We start from the raw sequence: 23,208 nt of genomic DNA on the forward strand, positions 1-23,208 counted from the left end.
CATAAAAGAACTGAACAGGAAAGAAAAGTGAAGATCATCCAGTTTTTACCGAAAGAAAAAGAAGTTTCTTACCAGTACAGTAACTGTTATTCTTCAGGATACATCTTGCATACATACAATTCCTCTGTAGGTGTATGTGCAGTCAATGCACTTGAGTCAGAAACTTTTGCCAGCCATACTAGCAAGCAGTGCATGCACCACCATTCATCCGCGCACACAGAGCCAAAGGTATAAAGGGGGCATGGTTGCTCCCTCCCTCTTTGGCCCTTTGCACCATCAGTTAGCGAATCCCAAAGTAGTAGTGAAGGTGGAAGAGTCATGGAATGTATATGTGCACAATACATATCAAAGAACAGGTAAGCAACAATTTGTCTCTGCTTGGAGTGATTGCACATACAAATTCTTCTGTAGGTGACTCACGAACAGTTTCCTTTTTCAGATGGTGGGACTTGAAACTTAAAGTGAGACTACAGCAATGACTTGCCAAAGATAGCAGTGTCTCAGGAAGCTTGAGTAATAGCATCATGTCTGGACCATGTCACTGCTTTAACAAATGACTAAATGGATGTTAAATGGACTCTCACTGAACTGACAGTATTTCAGATGCAATAGGTAGTCCAGCATATGGCTAATGTCTGTGCTATCTGGTGATTACTGATGTGATTCTATCCAGATTGAAAACCTTTTTCATTTTGCTTTGTACATGGCTTTAGTGGATCCTTTCAGCTGTTCACCAAACTGGTCTGTATAACTCAGGAGCAGACTCCTCATTGCTCAGCCAGAAATCACCCATGCCATGAGGTGAAGAGATTGTAGGATGGGGTTCCTCCTGGGGGAATTCTGCACCACTGCAAAAATGCAGAATTTGCACAGAATTAATGTTCTGTACAGAATTTTCTTTCCCCCTCTCCCCTGTCACAGAAATGGACTGCAGAGCTGCTGGCCACTACTAGAAGCTACTGGACCCAGCAGCTCCCCAGCTTGCAAATAGAAGACACTACCAGGAGAAGTGGGAGGGTTCCCAGCAGCTGCAGTTCCCCACATGCCCTGAAGGAAGGAGGCGGTGTGCAGGAAATTCCATATAAGCCCAGGACCCAACATCAGGCTGTTCCTCCCTCTGGATCCCTGGGCTCTGGAGGACAAGGGGTGCAGATGTTTGGACCAGGGGATGCCAGTGGCTGGGATCGGGGGGGGAAGATGTGGGTGTCTGGGCCACCCTGTGGCTGGGCTCTTGGAGGTGGGGGGAGGGGATATGGGTGTCTGGCCCCCCAGCTGGGCTCTTGGGGGTGGAGGGAAAGGTGCAGAGAAACAGGAACTGGGTTGTTGTAGGGGTTTCCTTTAACTCTCTGCTCCTGGGGGGATTTTGTTGTTGTTGTCTGTATAGCCAAAATAATTGAAACTGGTGTGATTATGTAGTGCTATTTTGACAAATAAAATATGTAGAATTTTAAAATACTGTGCACAGAATTTAAATTTTTTGGCACAGAATTCCCCCAGGAATAATAGGGTGCAATGATTTGCCTTGGTTTTGAGACAAGAGATCCTCATCCACATACAGAGTAATGGGTGGTCAAATTGAGAGGTGATGTAGATCCATGTACCAGCACTGCATCGGTCAGGCAGCTACAATGGAGTGTTCAGGCTGCCTTATCTTTCTGTATCTTCCTGATCATCCTTGGAATCAGAAAAACTAGAGGGAATCATTCAGCCAAGGAAGAAGAAAGGCATCTGTCAAGGAACCCTGGCTGTGACCTTCCCAGAAAAGAATCTCCTGCATTTGTTGCTCAGGTTGGTTACAAAGAGATTTATCACCAAGTAGATCACCACTGATGAAAGATCTGCTGCAGAATGTCCCTCTATTGACCACTTGTGATGATCGATGAAGTTCCTGCTGATGGCATCTATGTTATTGTTCCTCACTCGTGGAAGTTGAAAAGCATTTGGCAAGACACTGTTCTTTATACAAAAATTCCACAAGTAGATCACTTCTTTACATGGCTGAAATGACCTTGCCCCCACGTGCTTGCTCAGATAAAAAACAGCGTTGTTGTCGATGAGAACTTGAACCTCCTGCCCCTGATAGTGGCAACCAACGTCTCACTTGCCTGGCAAACAGCTCAAAGTTCCAGCACATTTATATGACACATAACTTCATGAGGCATCCACAGTCCTTGAGTGTGAAGTTGACCCAGACAGGCCTACCAATCTTTGGTGGACACATTTGGTTCTGGTGGTCAGGAACCCCTCTGCATACATTCTAAGGGTCTAATCACCAATTCAGGGACCGAAGCAATTGTGCAGGCATACAAAAATCAGCATGTCTAGCAATACCTACTTGGGCCATGCTTGCAGACCTCAGAGGTAAAATCCAGAAGGCTGAGTCACATACATGTACAAGGCCATGTGCCCCAACTGCTATACACATGAACATACTGTTGTCCTTGGGTTGGACTTGAGGCTCTCAGACAGAGACTATGGACTGGAACATGTCTGTCAGGGAAGGTGTATAGGAGAGGTGTGTCCCATTTTAGGATAAAAGCATTACCCAGGAAGCAAGGACCCAATTCTGCTCTGGATCAGAACTGAGAACAGTTGCCGTTCTGTGTCATTGCAAAGAAGTCTATAGTTGGGAACCCCCAGTGTTTGAATATATTTTGTAATACTCGGGGTCTAATTCCCACTCGTGATCCTAGGAATATTTTCTGCTTAGTGCATCTGCAGTGGTGTTTTGGCATCCTGGCAGGTAGGAGGCTGAGATGTCGATATTGTGACTGATGCTCCAGTTCCAGAGTAACATGGCTTCTGTCCATAGGTGAACATGCCCCCCCGCCAGTTGATATAGAACATGCATGTGATATTTTCTATCAGTATCTTTATGGTCTTGTTCTTGATTGTAGGCAGGACATGGGAGCATGCACTGTGAACGGCGCACAGTTCCAGTAGGTTCATATGTAGGAGGGATTCTGATGGGGACCAATGGCCCTGGATAACAGGAGAGTTCAGATGTGCTCCTCAACCTAGTAGTGAAGTGTCCATCATGATTATCACTGTTGAACCCAGAGAGCTGTAGCCAGGATGCATACCTCATAACTACTTCTGTGGCTATAGACCACGCTGCAGTGTCTGCGGAGCCCAGCGCAGCCTGCAATGCTGTTCTGGAGAGAAGAGGACCTTCAGAGACGATGGCCCTAAACTGTTCTCTTCTGTTCCAGTGTGAGTTTAATAAAATTTGACAATTTTGAATAGTATGTACAGTCGTATTTGACAAATAATACCTCATAGTCTGCGATCCTGTGGTGTAATGTCATGGAGGAGTAGGTCTTATGACCTAAGAGATTTAGTCTCTTCCAGTCTCTATTGTATGGTGTGGTTTTGGGATGTTGCCGCCTACCTGTTCATTTTCTGCATCCACGACCAAAGACACTGGTGCGGGGTGTGAGAAAAGGAACTCCGTTCCCTTCGCAGACACGTAGTATTTTTTGGTCAGACCTTTTGCACATAGGTGGAATTGTTCCCAGGGTCTGCCAAATCGATTTTTCCAGTTCCATGATTGCATCATTCATTGGTAGAGCAATTCTGGAGGCGGCTGAGGTCTGTAAGATATCAAATAAATTATGCTGTGATTCTGGTACTTCCTCCAGTAAAATGTCCAACGAGTCCTCCACCCTCTTAAAAAGGTCCTGAAATTAATTCAAGTCATCCCCCGTGCTGGGAGGTGAGGGCAAGATGGTTTCAACAGGGGAAGAGGATGAGAAATTGGCTGCCGGTGCCATATCCTGGTCCGAAATCACCTCCTCCTCCTCTTTGACCGCCTCTTCTGGGGACTTAGAGGGTCCAGTCTGACCTCTTGTATAACACTGGCCACAGAACTCCCCCAAAATAATTCCTAGAGCATATCTTTCAGAAAAACATCCAATCTTGATTTAAAAATGGTCAGTGACAGAGAATTCACCATGATTCTTGGTAAACTGTTCCAATGGTTAATTACTCTCACTGCTAAAAATGTTTGCCTTTTTTCCAGTCTGAATTTGTTCAGCTTTAACTTCCGTACATTAGATCACATTATACCTTCCTCTTCTAAACTGAAGAACCCATCATCAAATTCTTGAACCCCATGTAGGTACTTATAGACTGTAATCAAGTCACCCCTTAACATTCTCTTCTTCAAGCTAGATGGACTCAAGGAGTTCAATGTATCACTATAAGGCAATTACACCTGTATTGAGCTCAATAACTTGTGTTTGTCTACGGCATAACTTCTAGAGAGACATCCAGTTTTGATATGAAGACATCAAGAGATGAAAAATTCACCCCTTCTCTTGGTAGGGGTTAAATCATCCACATTTAAAATTTTGTGCCTTATTTCCAATTTGAATTGTCTAGCTTCAAGCCCTTGATTTTGGGTTATGCCTTTCTCCACTAGATTAAAGACCCCTTTATATAACTTAGTATTTTCTCCCAGAAACTGTAACCAAGTCACCTTTCAATCTTGTTTTTTAAAAACTAAACAGATTTAGTTTTTTAGAACTCTCACTTTCAGTCATTCCCTCTAGACCTCAAAACATTTTTGTGGCTCTTTTCTGTACTCCCTCCAACTTTTCAACTTTCTTTTTAAAAGGTGGACACCAGAACCATACACAATATTCCAGTATCAGTTCCACCAATATTATATATAGAGGCAAAATCATCTTCCTAATCCTTTGCACTACTCCTTTGTTTATACATGTAAGAATCACATCACATTGAAAATTCACATTGTTTATCTTCTATGTCCCCTTATTTCCAGGATACAGTCCCCCATTCTGTAAGCATGGCCTGTTTCTAGGCATATAACTTTGCATTTGGCGATGTTAAAATCTGTTTTGTTTCCAGGCGCTCAGCTCACCAAGCAATCCAAATTGCTCTGTAGTACTTCCCGATCCTCAGTTATTTACTATTCTACCAATCTTTGTGTGCACAAATTTTATAAGCAGTAATTTTATATATACTTCCAGATCGCTGATGAAAAAGTAATAGATTGTCATCTCCTACCCGGGCCAGTCACTAGAGGGAGACAAGATACACATTCTGCATATACACATTTGCTGACAGCAGAGGAATGATGAGACTCAAAAATCCCTGGTTCTATTCAAGTTTCTGAGAGACGTGTACTCTCTACTGGTGTGGTGTCATGGCATGAATCCTTAGTGGATGTCTGTCTCATTGTGAATGAAGTGCACTCATTTCCATGGTGAGGAAAACACCACATTCTTGTAGCTGTGCTAAAACACGAGATAAGGGGAATGGCAGTACCAGTCCAGAAGCATGTGGCTACTACCCTTTAGAGGATGGCTATCTCCCAAGCATTACAGATCTGTGAGCAACCAGTCTGCGGTTGGCAGGTCCACTGTGGCTGCTGTGATGGATGTTGGTCAGGCAATAAATACACTGCTGCACCCACATGGGGTTTAAATAGCCAATGACCCTGTTACTGCAAGCTCTGAGCAGCTGGGGACCAAAACTGTGATAGAGCCAGAGATGGGGAACATTTGTGCCTATAATCTGAATCACAACCACTGATGCTTTCTGAATCAACACAGAAGTATATTACTCACTCCACTGGGGTGCAGGACTTGATAAATCCATCTGGGCTGATGAATAAAAATAAGTTATTGGGCATGTGTATACTGCACACTACTTGGGTAGCTACTCCAAGTTCTGCTACAAGCAAACAAACATATAAGGGACTTTTGTGTTTGAACTGAAGGTGAGCTAGAGGGAACAATCAATTTCCAACTAAAGATACATCCAGTGATGAGCTGCCAAAATCTTAACAACCGGTTCCCTCCTCATCCCATGACGGGGTCGTGCCCCCCCCCCCGCCCCGGGACCCCTGCCCCATCCACCCCCTCCCCTGTCCCCTGATTACCCCCGGAACCAGGCAGGAGGGTCTCGTGAGCCACCATAGTGGGTGCCCACCCCGCCCCCAAGAGCCAGAGGGACCTGCCGGGGGCGAGGTGGGGAATCCCGGTGGTGCTTACCTGGGGCAGCTCCCGGGAAGCATTCAGCAGGTCCCTCTGGCTCCTAGGGGCAGGGTAGCATAGCTGGGGGGAGGGGGGAAGCTGGGGGAGCAGCTGCTCCCCCCACTGATCACATCAAAAAAGTGGCGCCTTAGTCACCGACCCTGTGGGTGCTCTGGGACTGGAGCCCCCACAGGGAAGACTTGGTGGGTGCAGAGCCCCCACTGGCAGCTCCCCACCCCGCGCCCAGCCCCAGCTCACCTCCACTCCACCTCCGCCTCCTCCCCTGAACACTCCCTGGCTTCCTGCAAATCAGCTGTTCGTGCAGGAAACCTGGGAGGGCTGAGAAGCAGGCGGTGGCTTGCAGGCTGAGAAGCAGGCCCAGGGAGGCGGAGACAAGCTGGGGTGGGGAGCGGTTCCCCTGAGCACCCCTGCCCCCCTCCAGGTTACCTGCTGTGGCACGGGCGGCACTCCTCGCGGCCCCCCGCTCCAGCTCACCTCCTTTCTGCCTCCCTGGGCCTGAGCGCGAAGCCATCGCTTGCTTCTCAGCTCTCCCAAGCTTCCGACGCGAACAGCTGATTCGCAGGAAGCCGGGGGGGGGGGGGCAGAGAAGCAGAGCGGGGCGGAGGCAAGCTGGGGACGGGAGCTGCTGGTGGGTGCACTGCACCCACCATATTTTCCCCATGGGTGCTTCAGCCCCAGAGCACCCACGGAGTCGGCACCTAAGGCGCCACTTTTGGCTGGCTGTCAAATTTAGAAGCCTTTTTAGAACCAGTTATCCCTCGCGGGACAACCGGTTCTAAAAGGGCTTCTAAATTTAACAACCAGTTCCAGCGAACCGGCTCCAGCGAACCAGGTCCAGCTCACCACTGGATACATCTCTACTGGAGACAAACAGGTAACATACAGCACACCATACACCTCTGGAAGCCCCTTATAACTCTGGAGGCAATTGTTCCAAGGCTCAGACCCCTCCACTTCCAACCCCTCCACCTTCAAAATAGCTATAGGAACACCTCTGTTGTGCATATTCTCATAAACACCTATTCATGGAATTAGTTATAATGGTTTTACCTTCCACAAACACTTTTGCAAGAAAACCATTGCTTACCTGAATATTCATAAACACACAAAAAGAAGTGTAAATTCCAGCAAAGCAAAGAGGTGGGTTTTATCCAGAATAGTAGTTTGTGCAGTGTTTCTGCAGTATTCATCAAGCGTTGATAGTGGGACTATGCTAGAGAGGGAAGAGATCCTGGACTGGGAATCAAGAGACCTGGGTTCTATTCCAGGCTCTGCCTTTGACTTGTTTTATGACGTTTGTCAAGTCACTTCCCCCCACCCCATGCCTCCATTTCCTCCTCTGTAAATTGGGGGTGATACCTCCATTGTAAAGCACTTTGAGATTTAGAGATGAAAAACACTAAGAGTTAGGCATTGCTGTTATTAATATCTTACTGTATTTCTGTCTTCTCTGGTCATTTACATATGGCAACCCTACCACTACTTAATAATTTTTGCTATTAAATACAGATTAGAATAAAAAATTAGTTTGTTTTGTTTCAACTTGTTTATCAGGAGACACTCAGAATTAAGTACTATTAGCTGAGACAATTAGAAAGAAGAATTTTGTTCCTACTTTGTGTAACAGATGTTCAAGATAGTCTATTTAAATTTCTCTTTGTTAGAGGTGTGTTAATCTACTCAAATAATTCAGATAGACAATCTGCAAACAAGATATCTGACAGGTTGTGAACAACAGTCAATTAGTAGCATAACTTCTGAAACTATTTTTTTCAAAAAACACTCACCCACACCCAACCAAACTAGGTCTTCAACGTACATTTCCAAAATTAACATCTCTTTGGCCTTTGCATAATTTCAAAGCCTTGCATAACAAATTGCTCAATACTTTTTCATGTTTCATAGTGAAAGTACAGAACACTGAGAAGGCAGTAAACAAGTTGTATTTGAGCTAAAAAATTCAATTAATATTTTGAATCAATGGGTTTATTCCAATAATTTGTCTTTGACAGTAGATATTACAACAGGAAGTTTTTCCACAGAGCTATAAACTTAAATTTTAGGACATATAAACTGCTTGTTTAAATTTTAAAAACTGCACAGCGTTAGTATTAATCTCAGAATTAGTGGCCTTTGCAATAGTGAATCGATCACTGGATAAATTAACAATTATTCTATACTAATTTTTATCCCATAAGCTCTCATTGTTAGAAATACTAAACACTCTGTGTTCCAGAAGACTATTATTTCAGAATATCTAGCATTGTAGTGCTATGGCATTGTGACAGACTATCTTTTTTAATGTAAAGGAAGTAAAAAAAACCAGTATCCTTACAATACACATATTACAAAACAACTCTCTCATTATAAGAAAACTTCTCCAGGCTCCAAGTATGAAAGAGTATCCATCATTCATCGCATGTTGGTTTTGTTAAATTATAAGCATGGATATACCTTGAAATCCTGCCTTCGAAAAAAAATCAAAAATGCATGCAAACAATCAAGGTAAATCCTCACTCCTATTGAGTGAAAATCTTGAGGATTTCTCAAGTGATAAGAATATACAAAAGAATGAATTCTGCTAACCAAAACAGAAAGGTATTGTTGCCCTCAAGATTGCACACACTTCAAGGAAAGACATTATTATTAGGGCTGTCGATTAATTGCAGTTAACTCACGTAATTAATCGTGATTAATTTTTTTTTAGATAATATAACAATTTTAATCACACTGTTTAATACATTTCAATTGGTATTCTGTTTAATATTTTGCATGTTTTTCTACATTTTCATATATATTGTATTCTGTGTTGTAACTGAAGTCAAAGTGTATATTACTTTTATTACAAATATTTGCACTGTAAAAATTATAAAGAGAAACAGTATTTTTCAATTCACCTCATCCAAGTACTGTAGTGCAATCTCTTTGTTATGAAAGTGTAACTTTCAAATGTAGTGGGGTTTTTTGTTGTATAACTGCACTCAAAAACAAAACAATGCAAAACTTCAGAGTCTGCAAGTCCACTCAGTCCTACTTCTTGTTCAGCCAATCACTAAGACAAACAAAAAGAAAAGGAGTACTTGTGGCACCTTAGAGACTAACCAATTTATTTGAGCATAAGCTCACGAAAACTTATGCTCAAATAAATTGGTTAGTCTCTAAGGTGCCACAAGTACTCCTTTTCTTTTTGCGAATACAGAGTAACACGGCTGTTATTCTGAAATAAGACAAACAAGTTTGTTTACATTTACAGGAGATAATGCTGCCCTCTTCTTATTTACAATGTCACCAGAAAATGAGAACACGCATTTGCATGGCAGTTTTGTAGTCGGCATTACAAGGTATTTATGTGCCAGAGATGCTAAACGTTCGTATGCCCCTTCATGCTTCAGCCACCATTCCAAAGGACATGCTTCCATGCTGATAATGCTTGTTAAAAAGTAATGAATTAATTACATTTGTGACTCAACTCCTTGGGGGAGAACTGTATGTCTCCTGCTCTGTTTTATCCACATTCTGCCATATATTTTAAGTTATAGCAATTTCGGATGATGACCCAGCACATGTTGTTCATTTTAAGAACACTTTCACTTCAGATTTGACAAAACGCAAAGAAGGTACCAATGTGAGATTTCTAAAGATAGCTACAGCAACTCAACCCAAGGTTTAAAAAGCTGAAGTGCCTTCCAAAATCTGAGAGGGATGAGGTGTGGAGCATGCTTTCAGAAGTCTTAAAAGAGCAACACTCCGATGTGGAAACTACAGAACTAGAACTACCAAAAAAGAAAATAAACCTTCTACTCGTGACATCTGACTCAGATAATGAAAATGAACATGTGTTGGTCCACACTGCTTTGGACTGTTATTAAGCAGAACCTGTCAGCAGCAAGGATGCATGTCCTCTGGAATGGTGGTTGAAGCATGAAGGACATATGAATCTTTAATGCATCTGGAATATAAGTACCGGCTACAACAGTGCCATACAAACACCTGTTCTTACTTTCGGGTGACACTGTAAACAAGATGCAGGCACCATTATCTCCTGCAAATGTAAACAAACTTGTTTGTCTGAGCGATTGGCTGAACAAGAAGTAGGAGTGAGTGGACTTGCAGGCTCTAAAATTTTACATTGTTTTATTTTTGAATGCAGGTTTTTTTGTACATAATTCTACATTTGTAAGTTCAACTTTCATGATCAAGAGATTGCACTACTGTACTTGTATTAGGTGAAATTAAAAATAATATTTCTTTTGTTTTTTTACAGTGCAAATACCTGTAATCAAAAATAAATTCAGTGAGCACTGTACACTTAGTATTCTGTGTTGTAATTTTAAATCAATATATTTGAAAAATGTAGAAAACATCCAAAATATTTAAATAAATGGTATTCTATTATTAACAATGAGATTACTCATGCGATTAATCACGATTAATTGTGCGATTAATCTCAATTAACAGACCTAATTATTGTATTCAAAAAATTGTAAGTGAAAAATTAGGTACCCTCCAATAATGAAACCACAAACATATAATCAAGATAAAGTAAGAAGTGCAAAGGACTGAGCCACTTAACTCAAAAGAGTAAGCACAACTTTGATTCAAAAAAGAAACCAAGTACAAGGAGGATGATCCTGTGATTAGGGCACTAACCGAAAACCTAGATTCAACCCCCACCACAGACGGCCTGTGACATCCTGGGTAAATCACAGTAGACTGAGGCAGAGGGAGACTATCTACAAAATGGGCATAACAGTACTTTCCTACCTCAAAAGAGTGTTGTGTGGATAAATACACTGAATATCAAGAGGTGCTCAGATACTATGGTAAAATATGACCCATACAAACAGAGAAGTAGTAAAAAATGCATAGTAAAAATATGGAGAGAATGCCATATCAAAAATACAGATCTGCCTGGCATATCACTTTGAATGGAAAAAAGTCAGCTTGGCTCTTATAGCCAACATGCCTCTTGAAAGGTTAACACTAAGGCTCAAAGTCAAAGAAATTCTGACTTTACACTCTTGGGAAACAGAATGACCTACTATCACAATTTCAAACTAAATACATACATATGTACACTTTCAAATCTAGTTTGTGAGGAGTCTCATTGGGATGGATAGAATTATTTTAAAAATTAATGAAATTTATTTTAAAGTTTGAATTTTATTGATATCAGGTGAAGTTACTGATTTTAGAAATTTAAAATAAAAAACCTTTTCTATTTAAGAAAAAATTCAGCACACTGGAATCTAGTGGCACTAATGAAGTTTATTGATTGATTAAAGACTACATTGACACTTCATAGCTATGTTCTATTTTGCATTTAAAGCATGAATTCATCCTCCTTGTTATGTATGAAAAATTCAGTGCATCCTCCTCAAACTCGACACACTTACTCCTTGGCGATCGAAAGAATTTTCTGAGAACTTAAACTAGCTAACAGATTTCCATTATGGGTTAAAATTAATTTAAAAACAGATTCTAAAAAAAATGGAAATTTAGCATCTGTGATAGGGTTTGTTGTTTTGTTTTTGTCCCAAATATCTTTTAATAATGGGTCCTATCCAGATAAAAGGCCAATGCCGGTCGTATATCTAACATATGAAGGAAGTCTTCCAATGAGATTTACGTGGTTTAGGAAAAAATACCCATAGATGAACAGGTTGGTTAAGATGGAAGACTGACAGCACCTGGTCGTAGGGAGACCACATTCTTGAAAATATTGTAAATGCGGGCAGGGGGTGTCTGCCATCAAGTCTCCACTTCTCCAACTCTGCGGGCGGACATGATAGCTACTAGAAAGGCTGTCTTCATAGAAAAGTGAAGCTAGGAGCAGGTAGCAACAAGTTCAAATGCAGTCCCATAAGTAAGTCCCATATCTAAGTAACAAGCGGAGATTCCCAAGGCAGAATAGGATCCTTAACCTGAGGTAGAGACTCCCCAGACCCTTAATAAATCTCAAGGGCATAGGATGCACAAAAACAGAAGAGGAATGAAAAGCTGATATCATAGCAAGATGAACCTTAATCAAGCTAATTGATAAACCCAATTTTTTTTAAATCCAGCAGATAATCCAAGATAGTTGAGAGCAGAAAAGATTCATGCACAAGGCGGCAATGGCGACATCAGTGGTTGAATCTCTTCCATCTCTAAGACAAGTAATTTGAGTCAACTCCCTTTTACTGATTAGTAATACTTGTTGTACTCCTGCTAAGCAGGTGGATTCTAATCCCATGAACCATATAGGAACCAGGCTTGGAGACGGAGGATCCCATGTCGGGGTGAAGAACATGATCCACATCCTTGGAGAGAAGATGAGTGACTGTCGAAAGCTTGAGCACCAATTGGACAAATAAGTAAAGCAGGTAAGGATACTAGGCGTGCCTTGGCCAGGTCAGTACTATGGGGATAATCCTGGTCCTGTCCTGCCTGATCTTGTTCATCACTCTTAGAATTAGAGGTGAGGGAGGAAATGCGTAGAACAGGTCCCTTGTGCAAGGAAGGGGAAAGGTGTCTCAAAGAGAGATGACCTACTCATCTTCTTAGGCAGAGTAAGGAGCATTTTCTGTTGCTAGAAGTGACAAATAGGTCCACCTTTGGAAGTCCTCATCTCTGGCATATCCCATGAAGGATTTGAGATTCCACCACCCATTCAGAGTCCTGGGAGAAGTACCTGCTGAGCCTATCAGCTGTGACATTCTGGACTCCAGTATGGTAAACAGCTGAGGTCTGAATCTGATGCTCTGTACACCAGTTCCATAAATTTATATGTTCAGTGCACACAAAAGGGGGATCTTGCTCTGCCATGTTCGTTGATCTAGAACATGCAAGCCATATTGTCAGTAATGATTCTGGCTGATTTGCCCTTGAAAAGGAGCAGGAACTGAAGGCAAGCATTTTTGACTACACTGAGTTCCAGCAAGTTGATATGAAAACTACTTTCCTGAGGTGATCATCTACCCTGAGTTGTGTGTACAGGTGTGCTTCCTACCTTAACAGTGATGCATCCATTGTCCTAGTTATTTTTTGAGCTGGGCAGATGAAATGGACACCTAGGCAGACATTGTGTTGATCTTTCCACCAACCCAGGGACTTCTTCACATAGAGGAGAACTGTAACCTGTTTGTCCAAGCCATCTCCGGTTAAGAAACAGGTCCTCCTGAACCAGCCCTGAAAAGTGGCGGAGGTCTAATCTTGCATGCTCAGTCACAAAGGTGCAAATTCCCAATAATCCAGGAGCTGCAAACAGTTCCTTACTGTAGTACTTGAATTGTCTTGACCAGATTCAACAAAGTTATGAATCTGTCTGTAGGAAGGAAGGCCCAGGCTGCCAAAAAATCCAAATATCCCCCCTATAAATTGTATTCTCTATACAGGGGCTAACTTGGACTTTTTTATGTTCAGCTGTGGACCCAACTCTGGGAAGAGGGAGAGAACTGTCTGGATGGAAGTTAGTACTTCTTTGTAGGATTGGCCCTTGAGTCATTGAGATATGGAAGACTAAGACTGCTTCTGCAGAAAGTAAGCAGTTTCTACCACTAAAACCTTAGACTATACCATCGGGGCCAAGGAAAGGCCAAAGGGAAATACTCGGTATTGAAAATGATCCTGGCCAATGGTGAAGTGCAGATAGCTCCTGCGTGCAGGATGTATCACTATATGGAAACAGGCACCCTGTAGGTCAAGAGCCAAAAACCAATTTCCTATCGCTAGAGAAGGCATTACCGCTGCCAGAGTCACCATCCAGAACTTCTGTGCATTTACAAATTTGCTGTCTTAGATCTAAGATCAGTCTCCACTCTTTGTTCTTCTTTGGCATGAGAAAATATTTTGAGTAAAACTTTCCTCCCGTGAGGAAATGGGACTGGTTCTATTCCTACTAAACAAAGGAGGGCTCACACTTCTTCACTCAGTATAGTCTTGTGAGAGGGGTCCCTGAAAAGGGATGAGGGGCATAAAGTGCATGATGTAGCCCTATGTTATAAACCTCCATTACCCACTTGTCTGTTATACACTGCCAGACCTGTTGGAAATGGGAAAGGCAGTCTCTAAAAGCGGGGAGGTGGGCAAAGGGTTGCAATTTGCAAACTAGAGGTGAGGGAGTCATCAAGCCCTCGACCAACATGTCAGAATTGCTGTTTTGATTATGACTGGGTACTGGCTGAAGGAGGATGGGATCTCTGTCTTTTTCTAGCAGATTCAGTGGTTCTGTCACAAGCTGTCATAAATATAAAGGGAAGGGTAATCACTTTTAAAATCCCTCCTGGCCAGAGGAAAAATCCTCTCACCTGTAAAGGGTTAAGAAGCTAAAGGTAACCCCGCTGGCACCTGACCAAAATGACCAATGAGGAGACAAGATACTTTCAAAAGCTGGGAGGAGGGAGAAAAAACAAAGGGTCTGTGTCTGTCTGTGTGATGCTTTTGCCGGGGACAGAACAGGAATGGGGTCTTAGAATTTAGTAAGTAATCTAGCTAGGTATGTGTTAGATTATGATTTCTTTAAATGGCTGAGAAAATAGCTGTGCTGAATAGAATGAATATTCCTGTCTGTGTGTCTTTTTTGTAACTTAAGGTTTTGCTAGAGGGATTCTCTATGTTTTGAATCTAATTACCCTGTAAAGTATTTACCATCCTGATTTTACAGACGTGATTCTTTTTTACTTCTATTAGAAGTCTTTTTGTAAGAAAATTGAATGCTTTTTCATTGTTCTTAAGATCCAAGGGTTTGGGTCTGTGGTCACCTATGCAAATTGGTGAGGATTTTTACCAAACTTTCCCCAGGAAGTGGGGTGCAAGGGTTGGGAGGATTTTGGGGGGGGGAAGACATTTTCAAACGATGCTTTCCTAATAAAAATAAACCCAGATAAATGTTTGGTGGTGGCAGTGGAAGTCCAAGGGCAAAGGGTAAAATAGTTTGTACCTTGGGGAAGTTTTAACCTAAGCTGGTAAAAGTAAGCTTAGGAGGTTTTCATGCAGGCACCCACATCTGTACCCTAGAGTTCAGAGTGGGGAAAGAACCTTGACACAAGCAGATAACTGAGCCAGGCACGGTCTCTGAGCAATCTGAGACTTACTAAATCTAACCTTGTTTGTAGGGTGTGTATACCCAAAGACCTCAATATAGCCCTGGAGTCGTTTAGCACGCGCAGGGACTCATCCGTAGTTCTCGGAAGACCTTCTGATCATTAAATGGGAAGTCTTCAACTGTATTTTGAGACTCTCTTGGGAAGGCCGACAACTGGAGCCACAATGCCCTACATATGACAAATGCTGTGAGGATGGATCTAACAGCAGTGTCTGTGGCAACCAAGGACACTAGGAGAGAGGTTCTGGATAATAACTGACCCTATTTAATGATGGCCTGGAAGTTTTCTCTATGCTCCTGTGGAAGATGTTCAATATAGGACTTGTAATTTGTGTGGTCATACTTGGCCAAGATCACCTCGTAGTTTGTGATCCAAAATTGAAGGGATACGGATAAGTAGGTCTTTCATCCAAAAAGGCTCAACCTTTTCTGATCCTTTTCATAAGGAGGAAGCCTGGAGTAATGCTGTTTACCCCGCTCATTTACAGCATCCACTACCAGGAAATTAGATGGGGAGCAAGAACACAAAAATTCTAAGTCCCTGGTGGGGACATAATATTTCTTAACAGCCTATATACCAATTGGCAATATGATAACAAGAATTTGCTACATAGTCTTTGCTAGATCCAGGAGTGCTTCATTAAATCGGTAGAGCAACCTGAGCGTGTGTTGCCAACTGCAAAATGTCCAGGAGATTGTGAGATGAGTCTAACCTGCTCAAGCAATATCTGGAGGGTGTCTGCCATCCTCTTTACAAGGTCCTGGAACTGCCAAAAATTGTCAGCCTTCAACAGTGGAGGCACAATTGCCTTGTCTGGAGACAAAGACGAAATAGAGGTTGGATGGGTAGCCTCTTTGGGAACCACAGCCAATGGGAGCTTCCTGCAGGTAGAGGCTGCCTGGCCATGCCTCCGCCTAGGAACTGAGTGATGGGGACATCGCCACTTCCAGGGAGCTCCCCCCAGGTAAGCACCATCCAGAGTCCTCCTCACCCCATCCCATGCCCCAACCCCCTACCCCCTCTACAAACTCTGCCGCTGGGGGGTTGGGGGATGCGGGCGGGAGCCTGAGACGGGTGCGCCTGGCGCAGGATCTGCCTGAGCTGCCCCTGAACCAGGTGCACCAGCCGCTGCAGGAAACACGGAAAGTCACGGAATCAGTGCCTTCCGTGGCAAACTCGCAGCCTTCGCAGTAACCTGAGTAAACACCTACAAAATATGCTGAGACATGCACAAGGCAGACAAGCTAGAGCTTCATCTCAGGCCAAGGAAGTAGAGAAGGAATTGAGGGCGGTTTACCTGTGAAGCCCTCTACACCTTGAAGCACAGCACGAGGTTTCATGGTGTGTGCATGCAGGCTGAATGAACACTTACTAAAAATCTCCTATCAAAGCTCAAAAGGTGCATGCGCACATGACGTGGAGCACCCATATTGACACTACTCAAAGAAGACCTTCTATATCCACAACACAGACCTCTGCCACTTGAACAAACAGAATAACTGATAGTGGCCACTACTCCTGGAGCTCTCACTCGCACACCTGCCAATATCTCTGCCCAGCAATTAATTCTGCCCCTTAACTCCCAAATCAATTCTGTCCCCCCAGGCACCCATCAATTCTGCCCCCACATCAGAAGGGATTTTCTACAACCAGGGCTGACATCCATCAGGGATATGGAAGTTCTCTTATCTTTGCAAGACTGGCTCCTGTCCAGGCTGAAATCCTGTGATATGTAGTCATTACAGAAAGATGAGGCACACATTTTGTCAGTGGGTTTCACAGCTGTTTGCTGGCTGCAGAAAAATGCGGAGAATCAGCAATCCTGGGTTCTAGTCCAGTTTCTTAGGGGAGTATATTTAGTGGTTACACAGACTTTTCTGCCCCAACCCATCCATCCTATCACTGTTCCAGTCCCAGTTCTTCCCCCTCCTTCAGCTCCATGTCCACAGTTGTAACATTCCCTACCTCAACTCCATGCCCAGGCCCCATATGCCCTAGCTCCTTGTCAGCCCCCCTCAGTCCCAGTTTTCCACCTCCCAGTCTCCCCATCACCACCTAGTTCCTCATCCCAGCTCCTCATTTTCTCATTAGAATCAGGCTGTTTACTCTTTCTCCTCCTCATTTCATGGGCACTAGTACAGGAAGCACTAAAGGCAGAGGAGAGAGTGTCTCCCTACTCACAGTTCCAGTTTTTGGCAACTGACCAAGCAATTACAGGAAAAAGTCCTGCTTAGACGCTGAAAACCTGGGATGAAGCATTTTCAGTACAAAAGTAATCTTTGGAGAATATAACTCTCAAAACTCAGAGTATCTGCAAAGCACGTGTAAACTGCAATTTTATTGGATCATAACTTTTGGCTTAATTAGGGTGAATTATCACAGAAATGGCAAAAGGCACATCTCTGACACAAGGGTGACCTCTTCCCAACTTTTGAGACCCTGCTCCAAAGAATGCAGACAGTACAGCTTCTCAATTAAATGGCTATAAAAAATTAATGTGGGCAGAACAACATTTGTTGAGGTTTCCCCAAGACATCTTCCACTTTTTTAGATTTAACTCACTCTTTCTGTGCCTGGAAATCTCACATTTAAACCCTTCCAATGCCATTGCTATATTGCTGGGTGTGATCTTTGACAGTAAAGCTACACGTTCACAGCAGCACTATGTTGAGATACCCTCCTTTGCACTGAACTTTCTGAGAACTCAGTTTGACTCCAGAGTTTGTCACTCAGATTTGTATTTGGCATACAGCAAAGCTATGCTGAGTTGATCAGACTCAAGGAGTATTGGATGGGTACAGGGCGTACCACACATCCAAAGTTACAGAAACCTCCTCCTTTATAGACATTTACAAATTACATTCCATTTTCTATCCATTGCATTACACGTTTGGGGACTGGCATGGTTACTTTGTAGGAATCAAACCTTGTACAGAATGCTCTGTCTACGCACTGTCCATGTATGACTTAATCCTTACTTCATCTTTTGTTTCAGGCTTATCTTGTCCATTGTAAATGATTCCCTGGATGTTCCCCCTAATGTTAACATTCTGTGTTAGCTTACTCACTATATACCTCTCCTAATTAGCACTGACATTCTGCTTCCAGCCAGCTGATCCATTTACCTCGCTAATCTTGTCTCCCAAGAAATGAGGCCTCACCCATGTCTAATTACTCATGTCAAGCCAGGCCTACAACATATTTTTCCCTAACCTTGTTCTGAGAAGAGATAAACCATTTTTACTGAAATATTGAAAAAAATTTCAAAGTGAGACAAACACTCAGCATGGAAAATTTCAGGGCCGAATGGTTGAAGTTTGCTGAAGTTACAAGCAACTGAAAGCAGAGTCTCATAATGGAAAGCACTGGGCCACCTAACTATAGGCATCGCTATCTATAAACAAGCACACAAAAAGTCACACATTGCTCTAAAATAAATCAAAATGAAGAAGAAAAAAGGCCATCAAAATGTGTTTATTTAGAAAAGAAGAAATATTAACCAAATTAACAGAAAAATGCCAACTGAAGAGGCCTTGCTTCAAATAATATCACCAGAAATAATTTTTTTTGCTGATTTCAAATTCTTAAATACTCAGTAAAATATTAAATTTCATTTTTCATATCCAAGTCCTTTTCTGACCCCAATAGTGAATAAGAAATATACCATGCATTTACAGACTCAATGCCATAGTTGGTGAGACTACATAAAATTATGGTGGAGGCTTCCTGCTGCGTAATGAACAGTTGATCAGGTTGTCAATTTCATTCATCCTAAGCATATAGTAACTTATCTTTGAAGTCATTATATGAATAAAATTATCAAAACGAAAAGGCAAATATCTACATTAAGCAACTAACAGGAGGGAAATTCAGAATTTAAAGTATGAATTACTGTGAGAACCAAACAAATTATCTTGTGTGTTCCAGACCTGAAAATATGCCTAGTTAGACAAGATTCAGTTTACCACTTCTTTACCTGTAGTACACATTATACATTCCAGAATACAGTTTCTATAAGAGAAGAGGTTCTCAAACTGTGGTCCAAGCTCCATTCAGGTGGTCCGCAGATACTTCCCTCTAAGGTGCACGCCTGGGCAGCTGCACATGAGAGAATGAAGGGCCACCCACCTAATTAGTGGAGCTGCGGAGGTGTGGCTCTACTAATTAGGTGTCTGCATCCTGGAGAAGATGCACATGTAAGGTGAAATAGGGGGTAGGTGGGAGAAATAGGGGGTAAGTGGGAGGGGGCAGTGGGATGAGAAGAGGGGGTGGGAATAATTTGGGACGTGCAGGGCTGCAGCGGCCAGAGAAAGAGGGGACTTTCCCCAGCTCCAAGGCTACAGGAGAGACGGCCCTCCTTCCCAGCCTCAGCTCTGTGTCTGCTGTGGCAGGGGATTTACCCCCCTCCTTCCCAGCCCCAGCTCAGGGGCTGCCGTGGCGGGGAAGAGAGGGCACATCCATCGCATTAGAAAGGTAGGACTGCTCATATTAAAATATGAGTTGTGCGCTTTTATTTGTAGAACAAAAAAATGTTAATTAAGATTTTTTTATATAGCGCTTTTATCTAAAGTGCTTTACAATAGTTAGCTAATGGTACAAACAACATTTGGAAAGATCATTAAGTGGTCCACCGAGACCCTCCGCAATTTTCAAGTGGTCCGCAAAAAAAAAAGTTTGAGAACAACTGTATACGAGGTTATGATTTTTTTCAGCTTTTCATGGGTTCAGTGACATTTAATAAAAATATGAAGTCACTATGCCAAATGACAGTCTTAGTCTCTGCACACCATGCTATTTAGACAAACCATCTCATTGCTAAAATTAAAAGGTTATTCAGCACACAATATTCGTGGATTTAACTACATTATGGAGCCAGTCACACCATGATCCAGACAACCTTCTTGCAGGAAGAAGAGATGAGTCTCGTTTGGAACTGTGTCTAGTTAAAGGCATGCCCAAAATATAGCAGTATATATCACTGAAATCTTGTTTCAAAGTATTACAAAGGTGATAATACGTGATACAGCTATCCAAGATTTCTAGAGTTTCCCACTTTAAGTAAAATTGACCAGTAAGTGTCTGCAGGAGGGCAATTTATAGCAAGTCCTCTTATTTTGAAATAGAGCTAAATGAAGGAGTCAGATACAAAAATACTCAATCAGTTTACAACTTTTTAATTAGCCTCGCTATATACTTTAGTCCATTGTTGCCTCTTGGTCAAAGTATATAAACAAAAGTGAGACACCACCAATAAATGGAAGTTACTCCTCTGATTTACGTATTACTATACTATCAAAAAGCTGACACTGAAATACAAGAGCGTCCAAGCAAGCTAGTACTCCTAACCAGACAGAAAGAGGTATCTTTCTGATTATACCAATATCAGCTCCCCAAGTTCTTCCAGCACCAATTCAGATATTCATATTTTGTAGTCTCCCCTACTTATACAAACTGGTGGACTGTGAGCATAAGCTGTTGAGTTTCATATTCATACTAGATAAACAAAGTCTTATTTTGATTCCTTAAGACAATTTAAACAAAAGGATGTTCATTTGGAAACTCTTAAGATAAAAGGTCTTGTTCTTGAAAACAACTGCTAGGATAACCTAAAGGTATTTAAAAAATTAGAAGCCAAAACTATGTTTCTGCTATCAGCAAATTATTTTACTGTTCTTCAGTTACTTTTACTTGTTACTACTTTTTTTAGTTGTGCTTTATCTTTGCTGTAGTTTTGCCAGATATACAGTCATTAAATTTGTTGTAAATAAGAAAATACTCACGATATAAAAATAACTGGAAAAATGTTTTTAAGAAACCTTACTATAGTCATTAAAAAGGAAGTCATGGAGCAACACTAATTATGTGTCTTCTTTACTATCACTTGACTCTAATGCAGTGGTTCTCATACTGTGAGTCAGGACCCCAAAGTGGCTTAGACTTGCTGGGGCCCCGGGCTGAAACCAAAACCCCACCGCCCAAAGCTGAAGCCCCAGGGCTTCAAGGCTCAGGTTACAGGCTCCCTGCCTGGGGCTGAAGCCATTGGGCTTCAATTGTGCCTTCCCCTCCTCCCAGGCAGATGGGCTCGGGCTTTGGCCCTACCACCTGGGGCAGAGGGGCTTGGGAGGGCTCAGGCTTCAGTCCCCCCTCCTGAGGTCATGTAACACTTTTTCTCGTCAGAAGGGGGTGTTGTGGTACAATGAAGTTTGAGACCCCCCTGCTCTAATGTGTATTTTCTTCCAAGTGAGATAAAAGAACTTATGAGCTGTAAGCATTGATTTTAACTGGAAGCTGCCATAGATTTGTGTAAACTGGGGCAAAGATGTCAAAGTCAAAACTTAGGAAACATTTTTAAAACTACACACTTTGGTACTACAAATAGCTAAAAACTTAGGACTGATCTAAATATCCCCAAGCATGAATTAGTTCCCATCCTACCCAACATGGCCACGTACATATATACACTACTACCCATGTACACAACACAGTAAAGATCTTTAACAACATATTTGGCATGGGAGCAGAAAAGCATTTTTGTGACAGAAAAGTTAAGCTTTGGACAAATCAGGAAATCCTCTCCTAAAGTGACTCCTTTGGGTTACTTACAAAATGAAGTTTGTAACTGCTAACAACTACCAATTAAGTTATAATTCATTAAAAAAGGATCAGACAGAAAAAACTAAGTATCAGCTTTAAACAGTCAGTTATACTTTAACCAATACGTGTGCTGAATTTAATTTGTAAAACAAAAATTAGTGAAATTAAATTAAACAGAAGTACATCTCTCAGTCTAAACATTTTTGAAGGCATTGTTTTCACACGTAGTACCAATCAACTAAATGCCCAATCTTGCTATGGATACATTTTAGTATTAAGAAAATAATTTTAAACTGACCTCCATGACAGAGATATTTGTTCCCAGATCAGCAAAAATTAAAAAGTAAACTTCATAAAAGAAATGTTTCTTAAAAATGAAAATAGCACAACTCTAAATCAAAGATCAAGCACACTAACATTCCTCAATCTGTTACATCACTCAATGACCGATTATAAACAGTCAACCCAAAAGCTAAATTTAATTCAATTAATACAAAATTGCTCTTTATTTTGGAAAACAGTTGTAACTTTATGCACATGGGCCCCAGTTCAGCAATACAGTTAGGCACATTGACTTCATACAAATAGTCCCATCAACTTTTGCAAGACTCCTCACATATATACTACTAAGCACGTGCCTAACTGTTTGCACGATCAAGGTGTCAGTCCCCATGTAGTCTGGACTGTCGCATTAAGAGAGAGAGGATACTTGCTATTAACTGGGAAACAACATTACAGCAAAGTATTAGTCTTTTCATATTCCCAGCTGCACAATATCATTACTGATAAGAGTGCTACACTTTAGAAGAATTTTCTGTTTATATTTGGAACTTACCCCTCTTCTGAACCCAGCCTTCTTTCACAATGGTAACATCGCTCATGATGGCTCCACTCTGAGCCCTCAATTCAGAGAAAAGTTTTCTTGAATTATCAGCTTGAACGTTTGGCTTCTCTTATGCTGCCCTTCCCAATCTCTACTGAGGAGTCAGCCTGGAAGAAAGTATTAGAGAAAGAATGAGAAAAGAGTTAAATTCTAACAGATAAGTCTTTACAAACGTCTCCCACTGATTGACCCATATTAAAAAAAATGGGCCTGTTAAAACAATTTTTGAATAGCACTATAAAGAAAGTACTTCTCTGGTCTTATGGCAGGTTTCAACAGCAAACATAACTTTCAACTAAAATACAGTTGTTGCAAACAATGTTAAATAAACGATTATCACCTACACCAGAAGTCGGCAACCTATGGCACGCGTGCCGATTTTTAATGGCACGCTGCTGCTTGCCGGGTCCCAGCTGCCGGCCCCGCTCAGCCCGCTGCCGAACCCAGGCCGGGACCCCGGCAGGCAGGAGTGAGCAATTACAAACCCCGCCCACCCCAGCCTGCTCTTCTCCCCCCCCCCACAACACCCCCCATGGGGGCAGGGTGAAGAAGCCTGGTCCTGCCGGCGGCTGCTGCTGCAGGGCAGGCAAGCTCCCCCCCTCCACAGCCTCTTCTGCCAGCG

The 23,208-nt window shown here is 42.2% G+C and overlaps 1 protein-coding gene across 5 annotated transcripts in view; it reads right to left on the reverse strand.

The window, feature by feature from the left end:
• The window catches only part of AKT3 (AKT serine/threonine kinase 3), a 272,181-nt gene that overhangs the window by 216,181 nt on the left and 32,792 nt on the right, over positions 1-23,208 (reverse strand). For 4 of the 5 annotated variants that reach the window (XM_084623741.1, XM_084623737.1, XM_084623739.1 and 1 more), the window contains exon 2: positions 22,539-22,693. In XM_084623741.1, the coding sequence (XP_084479867.1) occupies positions 22,539-22,584 (46 nt within the window). In that variant the 5' untranslated portion in view covers positions 22,585-22,693. Of the gene's footprint in view, positions 1-72; positions 3,594-22,538; positions 22,694-23,208 lie in introns of all 5 variants that reach the window. The other variant, XM_084623740.1, reaches the window with a different exon arrangement.

Source organism: Lepidochelys olivacea (assembly GCF_965140295.1).
Source record: "Lepidochelys olivacea isolate rLepOli2 genome assembly, chromosome: 3".
In the NCBI taxonomy this organism is placed as follows: domain Eukaryota; kingdom Metazoa; phylum Chordata; order Testudines; family Cheloniidae; genus Lepidochelys; species Lepidochelys olivacea.